Raw genomic sequence first — 20,840 nt, 5'->3', positions numbered from 1 at the left:
AAATCACTTCAGAAGATCTGCTTGATCCAGGTATTCAAGAGAAATCACTAGCATAGCATTTCATTTTTGGATAAAACTCAGAATTCATTAAACCAGCAGAGCTACAGACTTATGAGATACCCAGTGAATCTTAATGCCGATAACCCAGTTAATTAAAGCAAATAAGGTGGTACTTTATTAAACTTACAAATCCAAAACTGCACTGAGATGATCTGTACAAAGCTGTGTTGACTTTTATTAGCAGACTTCCTCTCAGAAACCATAAAAGTCTTATTTGTTCACAGTGAAAGTCTTTGGGAGCTAATGTGATGTTCTCTGTCTGTTGCTAGATCTCCGTATCAGAAGACAACATTCTTCTGAAAGTGTTTCTAGTATCAACAGTGCCACAAGCCATTCCAGCATTGGTAGTGGTAATGATGCTGACTCCAAGAAAAAGAAGAAGAAAAACTGGGTAAGCCCTGGTCATCCATCTCATTCGAAAGCTTATTAGTGCACGATGAGTCAGGTTTGTTTTCTTTGGAGATTTGGAAGTCTGTAGCAGTTTACAAAGAGTCTCCCTCAAGTGACTGGCCCCCTGGAAGGCAGTACTCATCACCGGAATTAGGGTGGCCTGGTGCTGAAGAGCAGAGGTTTTGGTCAGGACTACTCTTGGGTTTGAATCCCAACTCTGCCACTTAATACTTGGACCATAGGCAGGCTACTTCACTTTTTGAGGGGGTCTATGTTTTCTCATCTACAAAAACAGGATAATTAATACTGATTTTATGAAGTTGTAAGAAAACTGAGATGACGTCTATTAATAAATGACAGGGCAGGGATTTACCGTGGAGATGAGGGAGAAGAAAAGATGGTGGTGTGGTGGTGATACTGTGGCAGGGATGGAGGAAGAGGAGAGGAAATGAATTGTAAAGAAAGGGAAAGAAGAAACCTTGAAAGCCTCCCCACCTCTCACTTCAATGGGGTATAGTGTGAATAAAGCTTCACCTCCTCAGAAATCAACTACCTTAATGTCTGCTTTCTGGGTTTGTTTGTTTGTTTTTGTTTTTGTTTTTTTGGAAGAGAATATAGCAGAAATACAGAAATGTACTTTCCCAGAACAATGCTTTATATGTGCTAGAGATAGAATTTATGATGATACTAAGCAATTGCTAAAAAACTGATGGGAAGATGCTATCACAGCAAAATGTTTAAAAACCATGCAGTAAAGGATTTTTTTCAATACCATAAAATGAAGGTAGTTTCTTAAATAAGTACAACTATTGATGAAATCCAAAACATAACTATCAGAGGATTTTGCTGAGTGCCTGCTATAAATAATGAAAGAAATATCTTTTTTGTTTTAAAAAAAAAATGTTTATACAGGTAATATTTAAAATACTGATCAGCCTTCATTCCCTTGATTTGTAATTCCACACTCTTTCATGTTTCTGCAAGGTGAACTCTAGAGGAAGTGAGGTGAATATAAACCGTGGACAATTTGGCATGCATCTATAAAAAATACCCTACCTTGGCATGAATGCTATTCATTTTGGCAGTAGGCTTTTTATACCTTTCAAAAACAGATTACCTTGTATGTCTTTTCTTTGTGTCTTTTCATTTTAATCTCAAATTTTAAAAAGAAGAGGTAAAAAAAAAAAAACCTTTCTGAATAGAGCTGTAGGGGATACCAATTCCGGTTTTGAATAGCATGGGAATTGAAAATTTGAATAGAAAAATCACAATTAATGAAGTGTTAGGTGAATTTGATTTCATTTTGCTTTTTAAGTTTATACTGTCAGCAGGACATGACTTGATTGTAGCGCTAAAGTGGCCCATTTAAAACAAATTGCCTTGAAGAGAGAAGCATTGGGAGTGGAGATCCCTTCAAGGTACTTAGTTTTAAATGAGTGCTCTGACAGCCATGCCCTTGACCTTGCACTATTTCAAAGCCTTCCGTGTTTGCGCTGCGCTGGATTAATATAAGAATAAAACAAAACACAAAACGCGGTATCGTTGTTTTCTAGAGATACCGTGCTGCACCTGTTAATACTCTGCTTGTACGTACTGACCCCAGGCAGTGGCTAGGATAGCACCTGCAAACTAACGCCCCAAAGCCAAATTCTCCACATGCACAAAGACAAGAAAGGTCATTCCTGTCCTCTTTTCAGCTGAGAAGCTCATTCAAACAAGCCTTTGGGAAGAAAAAGTCCACCAAGCCTCCTTCCTCCCATTCAGACATCGAAGAGCTCACTGACTCATCCCTCCCAGCGTCGCCGAAAGTGCCCCACCACGCGGGGGACTGCGGGTCCGCATCCATGAAGCCCTCACAGTCGGCTTCCGCGTAAGTCACTCCCCTCCGCAGGATGCTGAAGTCTCTTTTTAAAACAGCTGCAGGCCAAGCCCCTGTGTGTGTTGTAAATGCAGTCAGGCAACACCATCTGTGCCGGTGGTTTTCTGATCTACCTTAGAACCGTGGGCAGCCCTGGTTTCTCCTTCCTTTTTCACACATGAGAGTCTGCGTGCTTTGCGACCTCACGCTCCACTCTTCTGTGTCATCAGTCTCACTTCTTTTCAAAATGGCCTTTGTCCATGTCTCTGCCTCACTGTGCATTCCATGCAGGTCGCCCCTTGTCTGGCCACCAAAGAAACGGCAAAATGGCCCTGTGATCTACAAGCATAGATCCCGGTAAAATGGCGTGTGATGCATGCAACTTGCCAAGATGCCGGTTCTAACCTCAGCAGCGTTTGCCTTTTCTCTTTCTAAAATCCCTCGCATGCATTTCAACGATAAAAACCTCCTCCTCTGTCTTCCTGGTTTTGAAGTCCAGCTTGTTTTTCTAAAAACCAGGCTGTAATCCATTTGCCTTTAATTCCATTGGATAACCTAGCATAGCATTTTTATAGTAGCTCACCGTTTGATGTTACAAGAATGGATGAAACCTTGAGAATGTACAACATGTACTTGGATGAGGTGATTCTCTGTTTTATATACTGTTTAAATCAGATTTCTTCGGATGCCCGTGTCAATGACTAGCCTAGCACTGTCATGTAGAACAGAGCCACTAATAGGACCATTTAAGATGCTTGTGTATCCCAGATAATTTCATCACTTGTATAGGAAAGAGGAACCTACCACTATCATTCTGTAATCAACAAGGTAGTCCTCATATTTTTAAATGGGAAAGATACTAGTTCATCAAAAACAAGTTCTCGCACCTTCTTTACTGCAAAACTACCCACAAAACAACAATAACAACAAAATAATGAGGAAGTAATGTCGATGACCTTCAAGGAGCCCTCAACTAGTCCACTTGCATGGGTTGAAACCTGTGATTTAGCTTCATTAGCTTTGATCTCCTAAATCAGCTGAGCTGACCAGGGAGATTATATAACACTCATCCATTATTTAAATGTCCAAAACTAATCTCCCTGATTTAATTTCTACAATATTTATATTGGATTTTCATGGTAACTTGAAGACAGTGTGGTAGCAAATAATGTTACACTTTGCACAGTTTTGCAAAAAAAATAATAATAATCAGTTTTAAAAACATGAGTACTTTAAAAAAATATTTCCTAAATTGCAAATAGAAATTTAAGTCCCTTGAAGAATAGCAGAATGAGATGGGGTAATGCTATGCAGCCTCATGTATATCAGCCACAACGATATTTTGAAGATTACTTGGTCTTGAATAATAATGGATTGTTTTTAAACTTCAGAAAAATAGGAAGAAAGGATTAAAGGAAAAAGACAGTTCCTGTTTCCAGTTTTGAACCTGGAAATGTATTACTGTTTGTAAAACTCTTTCTCCTTCTCTTTAGGTTTTGCTGGCAGCACAAAACCTCTGTAGCTCCTGGATAATATCGCAGTTCAGCCTTAAAGGAAGCATTGCTTTTCCTGACCCCCTGGTTTCCCTCCTGGCAACTGATTTTGTGTTTGTTTCCTTCTTCAGGATCTGTGAGTGCACAGAGGCTGAGGCAGAGATAATTCTGCAGCTGAAGAGCGAGCTCAGAGAAAAGGAGTTAAAATTAACAGATATTCGACTAGAGGCCCTCAGCTCTGCTCATCACCTTGACCAGATCCGGGAAGCCATGAACCGGATGCAGGTCAGTGCTGACCACCTTGCAGGAGCGAAGAGGAGAGACGAAAAATACTATGTCGTTGCCACTCTTGGTTATTATAAAAACAAATCTCCCTTTGAAACCCACCATGGAAACAGTCTGTTTATTCAAACTTTGCCCCTCATCTCCTAATGGAGATGGAGCATTTTGTCAAAGCCAGGGTGGGAAGTGAGAGTACCCACTGGCCAGTTGCACTCAAGGGCCATTCAAGACACTTGTACCAGTGATTGGGTTCACTTGAGAGCTGAGTTTGCCGAGAAACTACGACAAACGTCGAGTCTTCACTTTCCCATAATTTACCTTTGTGTTGGCTTTTTCCCCTTCTTTTGAAATCTGACTTTCAGTTGCCTTTACTTATTTTGTATTGAGGGGGGAAAAAGTAATTAGGAAACTACAGAAATTTAACACAAGCTTTCTAAATATGAAAATAAAAGTGATGTAGAATGCCATCTGTAGAAGTAAATCTTTTGTATTTGAGGAAGCATCTGAAGGTTAATTTCAGAACCAGTCTGTGCTCAGGCTGTTTTCGTTTTATTAATATAAACCAGTAATCGCTGGGTATCGTAGAGGACTGAAATAAGAAAAGCTCATTGCTGAGCAGATTTATCTGCCACTGTGTATATTCACCAAAAGGTCTCTGTGGTTTTTAGGAGCCTAGCGTCCCCATTTTGAAGGAACAGAAACTCTTTCAGATGTTAGCTGGGGTTTTGAAATAATTTTAAACCACCTTTTTTATAATGTTTCTGTTTGACTCTGGTTTTCAACTCTCCATGAGTTCAGGATATTATTACAGATGGAATTATTTACCTGTAAGATTTTAACAGTATGTTTAAAATGAGAAATTTGGGGGTGCATGGGTATCTCAGTCAGTTAAGTGTCTGTCTTTGACTTGGCTTTGACTCAGGTCATGATCCCAGGGTCCGGCTCAGCAGGGAGCCGGCTTCTCCCTCTCCCTCTGCTTGCTGCTCCCCTGCTTGTGTGCACTCTCTGTCTCTCTCTGTCAAATAAATAAATGAAATCTTCAAATGAGAAATTTTATGAATGCTTTAAAAATTGTTGTTCTTGATTCAAATGGGATCAAGTCCTGGAAGACTCCTCAAATATAAGGTATATAAAAAAATACTTAAACAAATTCTAATGGTTAGTGCATCTATGTTTGTGAATACACAAATATATGTATGTAAGAAAGAGAGTAGGTTGACTTTCCTTCTGTGGAGAAATCCTGTTTTCATAGTTTATAATTGTTTACTTAACATATCACCATGTGCTTTATTTAATAAACCAATAATCAACTCTGATAAAAGCATGGGTACCATTTTTCTCACTCAAAACTAGCTGGATTTTTTTTTCATACTTCCCACCCTCACAACAGAATGAAATTGAAATACTGAAGGCAGAAAATGACCGATTGAAGGCAGAAACTGGTAACACGGCCAAACCAGCTCGCCCACCATCAGAGTCCTCAAGCACCACATCGTCCTCATCTTCACGGCAGTCGTTGGGCCTTTCCCTGAACAATCTGAACATTACAGAGTCTGTTACCTCAGGTAATTTTGTGTACACACCTGCCTGAATCAAATCATTCCTATGACTTCGTGAGGGGGGAGGGGGCTGGAATTTGGGGAATCTCACCCACCACTCTTCTCACTTTACCCTCATAAAAATGTGAGCCCTCTTAATTCTTGGAAATAGCCCCATTTCTTCTACTTTATTATACTTCAAAAGAACATTCTCTGTGAAAGAGTGAAAGACCTAAGAGATCATGGTTTTCATATCATTTAAAAAATTACTTGTGTTTGAGAAGTACCTCCTTAGCAATTATGAACACCATAAAGAAAAATAATGTTCTCAGTGCTGAGCATTAGTACTCATGACTATAATACTAGTAATCCCATGCAATTTTATGGTGTTTTAAGGGTATGAAGCCCATTGATGAGTATATCAGCACCTCTCTGTAAATTTGACCAGATCTTGCATGATGTTACCCAGAGAGAACATAAGGCTACTACATCACCCAGGGCACAGTTCTATTAAATTTTCAACAAACAAACGAAAAGAACTCACTGGATTCTGTTATTGTGTTCAAGGGTACTAATGATGGGACAAGGGTACAGTTTTATTTCATTGCAAATAGAATCATCTGACATAATGTTATCTTAGTATCTGACCAACTCTTCATTTATAAAGTGTAACAGCTCCTATGGCCCTGAATCATTTTATGTATAGAAGATTGAGTTTAGGAGAGGTTTACGTGAAGATCTGTGGTAATTGCAAAATGTAGCCACCAGATGACGCTTGGAAACCAATGATATACATGTTCCTGGGCAGCTGTAGATTCCATTATACAACTATATAGTTCTTCCAGGCTTGCCTTAAATGACACTAAAATATAGAAGATGAGGAAGAGAAACAGAGACACAGCATGCTGTTGTTGATGAAATTGTTACTAAGTCACATCTCTTCTACAAAGTCAGAATTTTAGTAATTCTACCGTTATATCTGTCCTTCATAATGTAAAATGAATGGTTCAAATGTATAACTTGCTTTCTTCTTAGAAAAAACAGGTGAGGACTAAAAAGGCAAGTAGAAACTCCTTGAAATTCAGGAAACCATTTGGCAAGTTTGGGGGAAGAGAAAATGAATTCAGAGAAAAAACATAAAGTAAAATATATATCAATAGCTGAGAAAATAAAGAGATGTCATAATTAAATGAACTCATAAACCATACAGTAAATTAGAACTAGGGGACCGTGATAGTAACTTGGATGTGTAAATTGTCCCTAAGGTGTTATTACCCAAGTTTTTCAAAAGACGCTAAAAAAGGAAAAAACAGAAAATTTAAATGTATAGATTCTGGGAGCCCTGAGCAATATCCTGTATGTTGGCTTGTCCGTGATGAATCTAATGGAGAAGAGAAGCAGGTTCCATAACCAAAAGCAGTCAGTGACTCTCTTGTCCTGGCTTGACTCCTAAGGAAAGACAGGGGCCTGGACAACATCATGGCAGGATTTCCCTGCTTGTTACATGATTTTGTTTTATCTCATTGAAATATAATAAGGTTTAAAGGGGGCATAGTTAGTACTAAAGATAGCTTAGAAACTGAAGCCAAATAAAAATGAAACTAGAATTCATGTCCAGGAAAGACTAAAATTCAAAAAGATAAATATAAATTAAATAAATCAAATATAGTTTCTGTATTCATCAGACTGAAAATACTGATGTCTGTGATTCAGAATTTGAGGCAAATTTTTTGGGGGGAGGGGTTTCAAAATTGTACTTTTTAGTACTCATTTTATTACTTCTTTGTAGTTTATTATTATTTTATTTCCCTAATTATTTTTTACTAGTGACAGTTGTATCTGAAGTAACAAAAGATTAAATCACATGACTAGGATACGGTTTTCACCATCCTCACTCTTGTTTACTGGTTCAAAATTAGAAATCCGAAGTCTCTTTACATTGGGGTTTTTTAGTAAAAAAACTTTCTAGGGTTCATGATCAATTTGTTAAGAAAGGTGAGGGGTAGGCAGGGCAGTGGATAATTGACAAATATTTGGTTCCTGATTTATAACTGCATATTCTATATATCCAGTAAAGACAGAATTTGAAAAGCCTTCATTTCTTTGGTCAGAATTTCACTTGATTGTAACCAGAATGCCAGGTCTTTTTATTCTTCCTTCAAAATATTGACAGAGGATCATAACTTGTTTTCTGTAAAACAAACAAAAAAATAAAACCAACCCCCACAGAAAAGTTTTACGTCAAAAATTTGCTGTTTTCATTTTTTTCTTGGAGTTGTTTCTTCAGGTGATCATCTTATCAATATATTGGGAACAGGGGGAGACACAGAGTGAGTCAGGTTGTGCTCCTCCCCCCACTATGAAGAGAAGGAGTTACAATAAACACACAGAAAAAGGAAGTAATGGTTAGAACAGCTGACCTTATTAAACACTGAGGATAAAGTGCTATAAAGTTACTGATGGTCTCAGTAACCCTATGTAGTAGGTGCTGTGTGAGCCCCATTTTACAGATGAGGAAACCAAGACTGAGGAAAGAGATGATAATAATTTGTTCAAGATCATGTGACTAGTAGGGGGCAGAGCTAATATTTGAACCCAGGTCTGTATGAAGCCAGTACCTGACCTTTTCACTACTATATTCATTTTGCTTTAATGTACCACATATGAGATGTCGAGGAGAATCATACGTTCATTTATTGTAAATACTTACTTCTGCTCTCAGGAGAAATTCCATATTTTCAGCACAGTTTTTTAAAAGTAAGCATAACATGAAAGGAGTAACAGGTTCCAAAGCAAACCTGAACAGAGAAGTAGATCAGAAATCTGACTAAATGTCTTGCTGTGGAGAACTAGGCCGCTCACAACCTGGCCCTTGTCCATCTCATCATCATTTCATACTACTCTTCCCCGCCCCCAACTTGATCTCCACAGTCTGGCCACACAGAGCATTTGTCTGAGCCTTGAACACACCCAGCTCTTTCATCAAGGCTTTTGCATCTGTTCTTGTTTTCTGGACCTCTTTTCCTAGGTCTTGCTGGTCTTATGTCCAAACAGTGCCTCCTCAAGGAAGGCTTCCAGCATGACCTATCCATGTAGAGCTAACTTCCTTTGGTTATTGTTTCATTGCTTCATGCCCATTATTTCTTGCACTTAACACATTCTAAAATTACCCTAGGAGAATGCATACTCCAAAAAAGCAAAAAATTCATTTTGCTTCTTAGCATTCATTCCTAATGCCCAACACAGTTCCTGGTATCATTTATGTTTAATAAATATTTCTGAATATTTATAAACATTTATGACTAATGGAGCAAAGCACTAAGGAGATAATTTGGTCACAGCCTACCAGAAATTTAGATGTAGGCAGTTAACGGTAATCTATTCTAAACTTCTAAGAAAAAGAGCAAGAGGATTAAATGACACCAAAGAGTTTTATTTTTGACTGAGATAAGCAATAAGGTGAGAGGTTGTGAACATATTGATCTGGTAAAATAAATTTCTAGTAAGGAGATTATCTTTGTTGATTTAAAAATTTCTAGCAAAAATATCCATGTTCCTCAAATTCTCTTGATTTTTGATTATTATGGTCTTAGGGCATTATTTTTACTTCTTCCTTTGTGAAAGTACATACTCTTAATTATTAAGATAATAGGACTATTTCATTTTCAGAAGGTATTTGATTAAATTATCATTTCTGATAGTACGTTCACAGACCTTATCTCTATAAATTTAGTCAGAGTAATTGAGGCCCCATGTCACCAGACACATGTGCTTTTTAGCACGTAACTGAGTTCTATAATAACATTATTGTCAAAGGAAAACTTATATGTGGGATAGTTGATGTTAATAATTATCCAAATGGACATTAATCTCATTTAATATATTTTGAAAATTAATCTTTAATTCCATTTAAAGGCTGGTGCTTTGAAGGTTAGCTAGCTTTGTCATGCTTCTGTAACTCTTAGCTATTTACTAGAAATACTATCTTGGTTTTTAAAAACTATAAGCATGAAGGGTACAGGAAAGTGATAATTAATGTACTTCCATAGGGAAGTATAATGCTATGGTTGAAATTCAGTAACAGTACCTAATAATTATAGATATAAGGTAAGCAGTAGTAAAGCTAGATATGTGCCAAATGCTTGAAAATAATTTCAGTTGACAACCAATCTCAGCACCTTAGCATTCGTAAATTGCATGGGTATTGAGCTTGGATATTTTAGGTTGGTTAGAAAAGTCAAATTGCTTTTCAGTTTGTCACAGTTACAATGGTAACTGAATATTACTCAGGTATTCCTCAGACCTGGGTATAATAGAAAAAGAAACCCTTTATTTCCTCATCTAAAGGCAATGGCCCAGCATGTGGGTGAAGGTCTTTGAAGGCAGAAAAAATTCTTAGACTGAACCTTCAGTCCAACCACACTAATTCATCTTCTTGAAAGCTGAGATTTTTCAAACTAGTTAGGCTAGAATGGGAAACAAAAAGACCAAATATTCCCACTGAAAGTTATAAAATTATGAGGGAGAAAACAATGAAAATAAACAGTTCCAAGCTAATGTGACTCTATTGTGGTGTGAAACTTTGGTAGATATTTTGCTAGATGATGCTGGCGATGCAACTGGACACAAAGATGGCCGCAGTGTGAAAATTATCGTCTCCATAAGCAAGGGCTATGGCCGAGCAAAGGTATGTTCTTAATCTTAAATTCTTTAACTGAATTATGAGCATGACCATGAATCAAATCTATTTTATATTTGAGTATTTGTCCTAATAAATATACTATCAGCGTGTGTATCTTGGCGTTGGCTTTATACGTTGTAGAAGCATGGAAGTTAGGGACTTAAAAGAAATGATACTGTCATGTAAGTAGAAATGTGTTTCAGTACATCACGTTCATTCACTGGTGACAACCATTCTCATTGGTTGTCAACCATTCTCATTTCTAGAACTTCAAAAAAGTAACATTGCTTTCTTTGACAACAACATCTTGTCTAACATTCTTTTGGTGTCACCTTTAAAATACAGGTGTATTTATGATATGTAGTAACATGTTACCAGAGTTATCAATATAGTCATTGTATGAAGAGGAGACTATAAGCTATATGAATATTATAGACCCTGGAAAGAAATATTCACTGAACTTAGTATGATAATTCCATTGATGCTCGTGTATGTATCATTTTTAAGCAAAGTCTAAGTTGATGAGGAAAATATTTTAACTTTTCTGGAATCAAATTTTGTTATCATGACTCAAGTCCTTTTTTAAAACTAAAAGTATTATTTTAAGCTGAATTTGTAGTTGAGTGGCCAAGAACACAAATTTGTAAGTCTCTGAATTTTTTTCCTATCAAAAAGAAAAACAAAAAACTCCTTTGGAATTTTAAAATAATTGAAGTTTTGAAGCTTGAAAAGTAAGATAGCACTTGTGAATTTTTACACTGAACAAATATCCAAAGAATTCCAGTGCCATAAACTTTCTGCTTGAGCTGCAGATTTATGCCGGATTTTCCCAAGTGGGTCTTCATGCAAAAGGCTGTAATAGTCTCAGTGAAGCTTAAACTTGCTCTAATTTAAAAGCAGCTACTTACAAAACATAGTACGAGCATTCATTTTGCCTGGGTTACAATAATATGGGAAAACAAGTTTTCTTTTTAAAAATAATTCTAAAAAGTGATGTTTTTGAACATTGAAGGTAGTTGTCTCAGTCTTCTTGAGCTTCTATAACAAAATACTATAGATTGGGTGGCTCAAACATTAAAAATGTATTTTATCATCACTGCAAAGCCCAAGATCAAGATGCTGGCTGATTTGGTTCCTAGTGAGGAATCTCTCATTGCATTGCAGATAGCTAACTTCTTGATATGTCTTCTTATGTCCTTTCCAAAGTGTATGTACTTGGAGAGAGAGAGATGGAGGTCACTCTCTCCTCCCATATTTATAAGTTACTAATCTCATCATGAGAGCCCCGTTCTACTGACCTACTCTGACTTCTTCCTAAAGTCTCCATTTCCAAAAATCATCACATTGAGGGTTATGGCTCTAACATCTGGATTTTGGGGAGACATAAACATTCAGTCCATAAGAGTACTAAAAAAAATCACAATGGTTTGCTGTGAATTTCTTAACTCCTTCTGGAAAAGGTATTGGCTTTTAACTTGAATTATATCTAAATGATGACAATAATCACTTACCCTTATAGTGGTAAAAGTTACAGATAAAAAACCAAGGCTCTAAGGTGGCTAAGTGACTTACCTAAAGTCACATTTCTTTAATTAGGTGGTAGAATTAGGTAGGTAATTCTGTGTTGTAGAATCCGTATCTCCTAATATCTTACTTAGGTATTATTCTAACACCTTTTAAGGATGAATGCAGTAGGCGACCAGAATCAGGATTGTAATGTATCAACTAGCTAATTATATCTACTGGCCTCATGCTTACTATTTTACATGACCATTTCCAGTCATCGTAAAAAAGGCTCCACTTAGACTATAAATCTTGAATTATTTGTCCAATATATGTAGAAAGTCCTCAAAATCCCATGCGTCAAAAAATAATAATAAATTTGGGACCATTCTTTGTATTGAAAGGGATTCTTTGCTTGATAAAGTAAGTCCTGTAGGATTCCCTGACATGTACTTTTAGTGGATTTTCTGATAAATTCAAAAAGGGAACTGTTTTGTAAATATGTGAATGCCATGCTACTGGGGATAACACATTTCTCAAAGATGGATTAGACTTTAGAGGTGTCTGGGTGGCCAGTCGGTTAAATGTCCCTCTTGGTTTTGGCTCAGTTTGTGATCTCAGGGTTGTGAGATTGAGCCCCACATCAGGCTCTGCACTCAGTGGGGAAGCTGCTTGAGATTCTCCCTCTCCCTCTGCCCCTCCCCCTGGAGTGCTCTCTCTCTGTCTCTAAAATAAACAAAATAAATCTTAAAAAAAAAAAAAAGATTAGTTTTTAGGTATAATCTAAATTAACAAATGAAAAACTGATTTTTAGACTTAGCAAAGATAGGATCAAAAGTGAGTAAGATGAAGTTCTAGGGCTCATATGAAATAGTTCTTGTCCATCTCTGTCAACCTCTCCCTTCTACCAAGCTGCTTCTCTTCCAGAATGCACCCATTGCATTAAAGCAAAAGACTATTTTTCCTACTACCAAACAGGTCATGAATCAGTTTTCCATACCATTCCACTTCATCTCATCTCATTCTTTCTTGTTGTTGTTATTGATGTTACTTCATTTGTTTAGTTTCTTGGGATATGTTTTATTTTATATAATAAACTATACATGTCTGTTACAATAACACCCATAGCATAGGCTTAATAAACATTTTAGTCCTTAATTATTAATACATTAATATGTTTTATTAGAAAATAGAGTAATAAAACAAGACCTATAACTGGGTTTTATCATGTTTTATTTTATTCTTTTTTAGGATCAGAAGTCTCAGGCATATTTGATAGGATCCATTGGCGTTAGTGGAAAAACCAAGTGGGATGTCTTAGATGGTGTAATTAGACGTCTCTTTAAGGTAAGCTGTGCAAGATATCTTGATTAATTTTTGTATATGCTTTATTTTAGATGCTTTCCTTAGCTTTAGTAATGTAGACACATCTGCTTTTTCTTGCCTCCATTTCAAGTAGTAAGGAAAGCTTTCTCTCTTTATGCTGCATGCTATTTATAATTCTTTTATTACCTATTCCAAAATTATTGACAGCTAGCTTCATATCCCCATGAGTTTTTTTATTTGTTGTAGATGAGTTGAATCTCTGTTTTGACTTCCTTTTTGTATGTATCATTTTAGGAATATGTGTTCCGAATTGATACATCCACTAGCCTTGGTCTGAGCTCTGACTGCATTGCTAGCTACTGTATAGGAGATTTAATTAGATCTCACAGCCTAGAAGTGCCTGAACTGTTGCCTTGTGGATACCTTGTTGGAGATAATAACATCATTACTGTGAACCTGAAAGGTAAAAAACGAAAAGAAAACAAACTGTATTTTTTTAAACCGACATCCATTTTTTTCTTCCTCCCTTCCTTACTTCCTTTCTTCTTCCCTCCCTTCCCACTTCCCTCCCCTCCTCCCTCCATTTCTCTTTTTTTTTTTTTTAGTTTCACTTCAGATTTTCATATTTGAAAACTGTGTTAACTACATTGATAGTTTTAGTATGAAATGGGACATATTTATTTTTAAAACACTAAAATCTTACTAAAAACACTAAAATTCAAGTAAATGAAATTCTTTGACTTCTGGGATATGAAACTTGGAATGTAATTTTGAAGATTCTCCAAGACTCAAGAATTGGAATGTGATTTAGGGAATTTCAAATTTCTAGGTTTTCCCCCATTATCATCTTTCATTTGGGGAGGACACAAAGAATTCCTTGCATATCCCAGAGTAATAAATTCATCACTGTACTTTGATTTTAAAATATGTGTACCCAATAAATACCCACTGGGGATAGAGAATAGATGTTAAGAATTGGGGCTAAGAAATTCTGTTTGCTTTGGATGATGTGATTAATTATAGGCAAATGGAATATCTGAAGTATACTTGTCTCTCTAATTCTTTGTTCATATATGTTAAAGAGCCGGAGCAGATCTATATAAACTGGATCAATAGAGGAATTTGCCAACATTTGATTTTGTGATTAAGGTGCTTGGGTTAGTAGCAAAAGGGGATACTATTGCTATGCTTCTTAATTCCTTGCCAAATATCACAATTCATATTCTTCAAAAGCTTAAGTGGTTGAACAGCTAGGGTTTGTAACAAGATAGAAGAGAATGAAGAGGAAGAGAAAATAGGAAGAAAAAGGGAAGAAAATACACATATATTTTAATTTGTACATTTATTCTTAACAAAACTACCACCTTCAAAGGGAAGGAAGATATTAGAATAGAATTTATAGTAATTCTTCCACTTCTCTCTGGAAACATAAGTGGGAAACCTGAAGTAGACAGTGGAGGAAAGCCTGAACAAAAGGAAAGCACTTAGGTTCATTTAGATGATCACTCTGCCTTAGTAATGCCTTTTTGTCTTAAAATGACAACATGTGGTTGTGAGATAGAAATATCAAGGAAAGCATTTTACAAAGCCCGCATTCCCATAACCAATAAAACTCCATTGTCGGTTAACACTGTATTTTAAATTCCAGCTTCTGTAGAACAATAAAGCATGCTGTTCCTTTTGTTTTTCCTTCAGGGGTAGAAGAAAACAGTTTGGACAGTTTTGTTTTTGATACACTGATTCCTAAACCAATTACCCAGAGGTACTTTAACTTGTTGATGGAGCATCACAGAATCATACTCTCAGGACCCAGTGGTACTGGAAAGACCTATTTAGCAAACAAACTTGCTGAATATGTAATAACCAAATCTGGGAGGAAAAAAACAGAGGATGCAATTGCCACTTTTAATGTGGACCACAAGTCAAGTAAGGTAAATCACAAATTCCTAAGAGAATTGTTGCTATTTATCTGTTAAGTGTTTTAAGCAATTAAGCTATAAGATTATGTGAAACCCATTTTGAACATGGAAACCTACCACCTCTCTGACTAAAACTAAAATCTGGTGGATGACTCAACCCTGTTTCATGAATTTAAACAAGACTGCTCTTCGGTAACATTCAGTAATCAGGTACTTCTCAAGCATTGAGAATATACAGAAGAAAATGACATGTCTCTATTGTCTGATTTCTCTTAGACATCTATCTGGGAAGTGTTAGAGTAGAAAGAGATCCATGCAGAGTTCTGTAGAAGCAAGAGGGAAAAATATAATTCTTCCTGGAAGAATTAGAGCTTTATAAAAAGTCAATACTTGACCTGGGTCTTAATAAATAGGTGGGAATTAACTGGGGTGTTACAGCCAGGAGGATGTGGGTATGATTAGAATAGTCTAGGCAGAAATTCTGGGAGTAGCAATTTGCTTACATTTCATTTCTATAGGATTTCTGCTTAAAAACCTTAGGAAATTGAACCATATTTCATTTTGCCGTCAACAAAGGTCTAATGTACCATAATAACCAGCTTGAGCACTCTCAGCTATTAAATAGGCATGAGGGGGCTATAAAACCTAGCCAGTACTTTCATATATTATGAGTAAAACAAAGAATCCAAAAAAGAAAATACTTAATGCCTAACATATTCCTAATGCTAGAATATTTTTGCCTGCAAGTACACATTACATTCTCAATCAATTCAGCCTAAGCTTCTCTTAAGAAACTTCATCTGTTATGGGCAATACCTTGATGGAATCCACATGACACTGGTTGATGTCATTTTTCCAAAGATAACCTGGTTAGATGATCTAAACTAACCCAGTGACTCAGAAAATTCAGGCTTACATATTTTCAGAAATAAATTCAAGTCACAAATTTTGGATTGGATTCTTGAAATAAACCAGACATACAGTTTAGCGAACAAAACATTTCTTAATGTTATGAACAATAAACAAAAAAACTGGACAACCTAAGAGCAATGGAAAAGCTACAGAAAAAGCAATGGAAAAAAACTTAGAACTTACCATGACTGAATCTGGAAGAAATAAAAAATCTGAATAGACCAATTACTTGTAAGGAGATTGAATCAGTAACCAAAAATCTCCCAAAGAAGGAAAACTCAGGAGCAGATAGCTTCGCTGGTGAATTTTGTCAAACATTTAAAGAACTAACACCAGTCCTTCTCAAACTCTTCCAAAACTTTGAAGATGATGGGACAATCCAAAACTCACGAGGCCAGCATCATCCTGATACCAAAACTAGAAAATGATACTGCTAGTAAAGAAAACTATAGACAATATTCTTGATGAGTATAGATGTAAAAGCTTTCAATAAAAATACAGCAAATCAAATTCAGTAGCACATTAAAAAGATCTTTCACCATGATCAAGTGGGATGTATCCCTAGGGTACAAAGATAGTTCAATAGAGAGAAATTAATCAATGTGATATGGCACAGAGAATGAAAACAAATCATATGATTATCTCAATAGATGCAGAGACAACATTTGACAAAGTACATCATTCATGATAAAAACTCTTAACAAATTACGTTTAGAAGGAACACTTCTTTACAAAGGCCATATATGACAAGCCCACAGCTAACATCACAATCAGTGGTAAAATGTTGTTAGATTTTCCTTTAAGATCAGGAATAAAACAAAGACGCTGACTCTCATTATTTCTATTCAGCATAGGCCCAGAAGTCCCAGCTAGAGCAATCAGGCAAAGAAGAAGAAGAAGGAGGAGGGGAAGTGGGAGGGGGTGAAGAAAAGGTATCAGAATCAGAAAGAAAGAAGTAAAATTGGCTCTATATGCAGATGACATGATTTTATATATAGAAAATCCTAAAGACTCCACCCCCAGAAAACCCTGTTAGATTTAATTAATGAAATTAATAAAATTGCAGAATATAAAATTAAACAAATCAGTTGTGTTTCTATACACTAACAATGGATTTACTGAAAAAGAAATGAAGAAGTTGATCTCATTTATAATAGCATCAAAAACAATAAAATACTTATAAATTAAACTAATTTGACATAATATTTACATAACTAAATTTACATTACATTGATGAAAGAAATTGAAGAAGACACAGATAGGCATCGCATATTCATGGGTTGGAAGAATTAATATTATTAAAATGTCAATACTAACAAAAGCTGTCTATAGATTCAATGCAATTGCTATCAAGTTTCCAATGGCATTTCTTATAGAAGTCCAAAAAAAAAAAAACCCTCATAAAATATATATGGAACTATGAAAGACTCTGAATAGACAAAGAAATCCTGAGAAAGAAGAACAAAGCAGGAGATCACACTTCCTAATTTCAACTACTATAAAAGTATAGTCATTAAAATAGTAAGGTATTGGCACGACAATAAATGCATAGAATTGGCAGGCACAATGAAACAGAATCAAAACCTGGAAATGAACCCAAGTCTATACCATCAACTAATATTGGACAGAGGAGCCAAGAATACCCAATGGAGACTCAATGGAGTCTCTTCAATAAGTGATACTGATATAATTGGATATTCACATGCAAAAGAATAAAACCGTACACATATTTACATTAGTCACAAAAATTAGCTTGCAGTGGATTAAAGATTTAAATATAAGACCTGAAACCATGAAACTCCTAGAAGAAAACATAACAGTAAAACTCCTTGACATGGGTCTTGGTAATGATTTATTGGATAGGACACCTGAAGTACAAGCAACAAAATAAAAAATAAACAAGTGGGAATACCTCAAACTAAAAACTTTTGCACAGCAAAAGGGACCATCAACAAAGTGAAAAGACAACCTACAGAATTGGAAAAAATATTTACAAACCATATATATCTGTGAAGGGGTTCATATCCAAAATATAGAAAAAACTCATTCCACTCAATAGCAAGAAAACTTATGAACCAATTAAAAAAATGAACAAGGGACCTAAACAGACATTCTCCAAAGAAGATATACAAAAGGTCAGCAGACACATGAAAAGATGCTCAACATCACTAGTCATTAGGGAAATGCAAATTAAAACCACAATGAGATATCACCTCATGCCTGTTAGAATGGCCATCATCAAAACGATGGGAGATAACAAAGGCTGGTAGGGATGTAGAGAAAAGGGGACCCTTGACTGTTGGAGGAATTGCTAATTGAAATAGTCAGTATGGAAAACAGTGGAAGGATCCTCAAAAATTAAAAATAGTACTGCCATATGATATAGCAGTTCCACTTCTAGGAATGTATCCAAAGGAAATAAAAATACTAACTCAAAAAATTTTGCATCCCCCCCATGTTTATAGAAGCATTACTTACAATAACTAAGATATGGAAACAACTTAAGTGTCCCTGAAAAAAGAAATTGGTATATAGACACATAGATATATGTGTGTGTGTGTGTGTATGTATATACACACAATGAAATATTATCCAGCCATAGAAAAATGAGGAAATTCTACCATTTGCTAAAAATGGATAGACATTGAAGGCATTATGTTAAGCGAAATGTCAGAGGAAGACAAATACTGTATGATCTCACTTATATATGGAATCGCAAAAAAATAAATTACCTGAGGCAGAGGATGGGGGACAGGAATTGTAAGAAAATGTTTAATAGTTACAAACTTGCAGTTACAGGATAAATAAGTACTTGGGATATAATATTAAAATGATGACCAAAGCTAACACTGCTGTATGACATATAGAAAAGTTGTTAAGGGAGTAAATTCTAAGAGTTCCCTTCACAAGAAAATTTTTGTTCTTTTTTCTTCTTTCTTTTCTTTTTTATTGGATCTATATGAGAAGACAACTATAGCTGAACCTATGGTTATAATTATCTCACAATATGTGCAAATCAAATCATCATGCTGTTCACTTCAAGTTTATGCAGGGATGTATCTCAATTATTTCTCAATAAAAATGTTCTTAATGGAGTAGTTTATTAAGTCCCTATCACTGACCAACTGAAATCTGAGGCAGATAGCGGAATTTCCTTTGGCTTGGTTTTCCCAGCTGTAATATGGAAAAAAAAAGGGGCATGGTAAGAGCTAAGAGTGTGGGGGTAGGAGGCGGGGAAGGGGGGGAGATATACATATGTGATTAATGTATAATAGTTTTCAATGAAGATTTCTTTCACAAATACAGAGCCATGCAGACATGACCCCCCAAACTTTGTTCAAAACTGTCTTATATGTTGTTTTCAAGGAGAGCAATGATGTATATAAAATATGCTGGGATCTCTTCAAGTTAAATAAATATAGCTCATGAATTCCAAATATTTCCTTGGAACTCATCACCTTTCAAATTGTTGAACCACCCATTCTCATTTCAATGAAATAGAGAAATGTAACCTGAGGTCGAATATTTGACTCTTCTCTAAGCAGAAGTATAAAGAGTAGAGTCATTTGTTTGCTTCAGCCTACATGTTTAATGCCTCCCGCAAATTCTAGGTCTCCTCAGAACGTTACTTAAAAAAAGCATTTTTACCACCATTCTTTTTTCTTCTCAGCCAGAATGAGGAAAGGATTATGTCCCTTTAACCATCCTCAGTGTCTTCTTTGGATTTTCCCCAATGTTGGTATGACTTTAGAAGTGACTTCCTTATGAAAAAAAACAAGTGGTTGGTAAAAAGACAATAGATTTGTTACAGGAAACCATGTCATTTTGACAAAGTTGGGGATCACTTAAAATCAAGTTTTTAATCAAGTAGATTGATTTGGGCTTCATTAGGATATAGTTTAACGTGGTATAATAAAACATTTGTTAATTAACACTAATAAAATTTACACTTAGAAAATTATTTACACTTAGAAAATTATTTATACTTATAAAATTTGCCTCACTCCTCAAATCTACTGTTATATTTAGGTTCTTTTTATTTCAGTCAAAAAACTGTTTAGTTTTTGGAGATGTTCTTAATCAATAATATTATACTAATCTTTAAAAAAAAATTGTCACCAAATATTACCAGCACTCTTATTTTTCTTCTTTTCCTGAATAAAATCACTTGTGTCATTAATAGGTGAGCTTAATGTTTGTTATTACAAAAAATAATGAAAAATAAAGCCTAGCCAAGAGCATTGGAACAGAATTAATGAGGCTCGGAAGTAGTAATAGGAAAAATCCCTGGACAAATCATGTGGCATTTAGCATCAAGAAAGCACAAAATACAACTAACAAACGTATATTGTTTCTTTCTGTTGTAAGATATGAATGAGCTGTCAACAATGCGGGATACCATTGTTGCTAGAGAATTTAGCCAATTCTTGCCAAATTCTCAGAGAATCTGCAATGGTTTTTGTTTGCATTGGTTTGCTTTTATGTGAGGAGCGGGTAAGTGAGAATGGTATAAAGGAATGGGGATGAGTAGTTGAGACTGTCTGAGGGACAGCTGCTCGCAGTGTAGATTTACTAAAGTAAAGTGGGAATGAGGCATGAAGTAATAAATCCTGTCCCTGAAAAATGAAGCCTTGTCATGGCTGACGGGCGATATGCTAGGCTATAGGAAGCAATGAAGGGACAAAGCCAAAAAAACACTTATGGATTCAAAAAAACGTCAAGCAATAAAACCATCAAAAGAAAAAAAAAATCTTTTCATGTGTTTGGTACCCCCTGCATTTTACATTCTGTCCCTCTTCCCGCTCTCGAAGCCCTCCCTCGAGCTGCCAGCTGGGATATTTTGATCGAGAGCAGTACACATAAACAATTACACTTCAT

At 35.8% G+C, this 20,840-nt stretch overlaps 1 protein-coding gene across 8 annotated transcripts in view; it reads left to right on the top strand.

Annotated features, from left to right (window-relative positions):
- NAV3 (neuron navigator 3) overlaps nucleotides 1-20,840 on the top strand; it is a 610,320-nt gene that overhangs the window by 571,613 nt on the left and 17,867 nt on the right. For 5 of the 8 annotated variants that reach the window (XM_032854715.1, XM_032854714.1, XM_032854712.1 and 2 more), the window contains 9 exons: nucleotides 330-451; nucleotides 1,435-1,455; nucleotides 2,148-2,320; nucleotides 3,933-4,086; nucleotides 5,474-5,648; nucleotides 10,211-10,308; nucleotides 13,057-13,152; nucleotides 13,426-13,594; nucleotides 14,827-15,062. In XM_032854715.1, coding sequence (XP_032710606.1) covers nucleotides 330-451; nucleotides 1,435-1,455; nucleotides 2,148-2,320; nucleotides 3,933-4,086; nucleotides 5,474-5,648; nucleotides 10,211-10,308; nucleotides 13,057-13,152; nucleotides 13,426-13,594; nucleotides 14,827-15,062 — 1,244 coding nt within the window. Of the gene's footprint in view, nucleotides 1-329; nucleotides 452-1,434; nucleotides 1,456-2,147; nucleotides 2,321-2,599; nucleotides 2,666-3,932; nucleotides 4,087-5,473; nucleotides 5,649-10,210; nucleotides 10,309-13,056; nucleotides 13,153-13,425; nucleotides 13,595-14,826; nucleotides 15,063-20,840 lie in introns of all 8 variants that reach the window. The other 3 variants (XM_032854713.1, XM_032854711.1, XM_032854717.1) reach the window with 2 other exon arrangements.

Source organism: Lontra canadensis, unplaced genomic scaffold (assembly GCF_010015895.1).
Source record: "Lontra canadensis isolate GAN:19392208 unplaced genomic scaffold, GSC_riverotter_1.0 scaffold9, whole genome shotgun sequence".
Lineage (NCBI taxonomy): Eukaryota > Metazoa > Chordata > Mammalia > Carnivora > Mustelidae > Lontra > Lontra canadensis.
The sequence above is the reverse complement of the archived record's forward strand: the minus strand, read 5'-3'. Positions and strand labels throughout refer to the sequence as shown.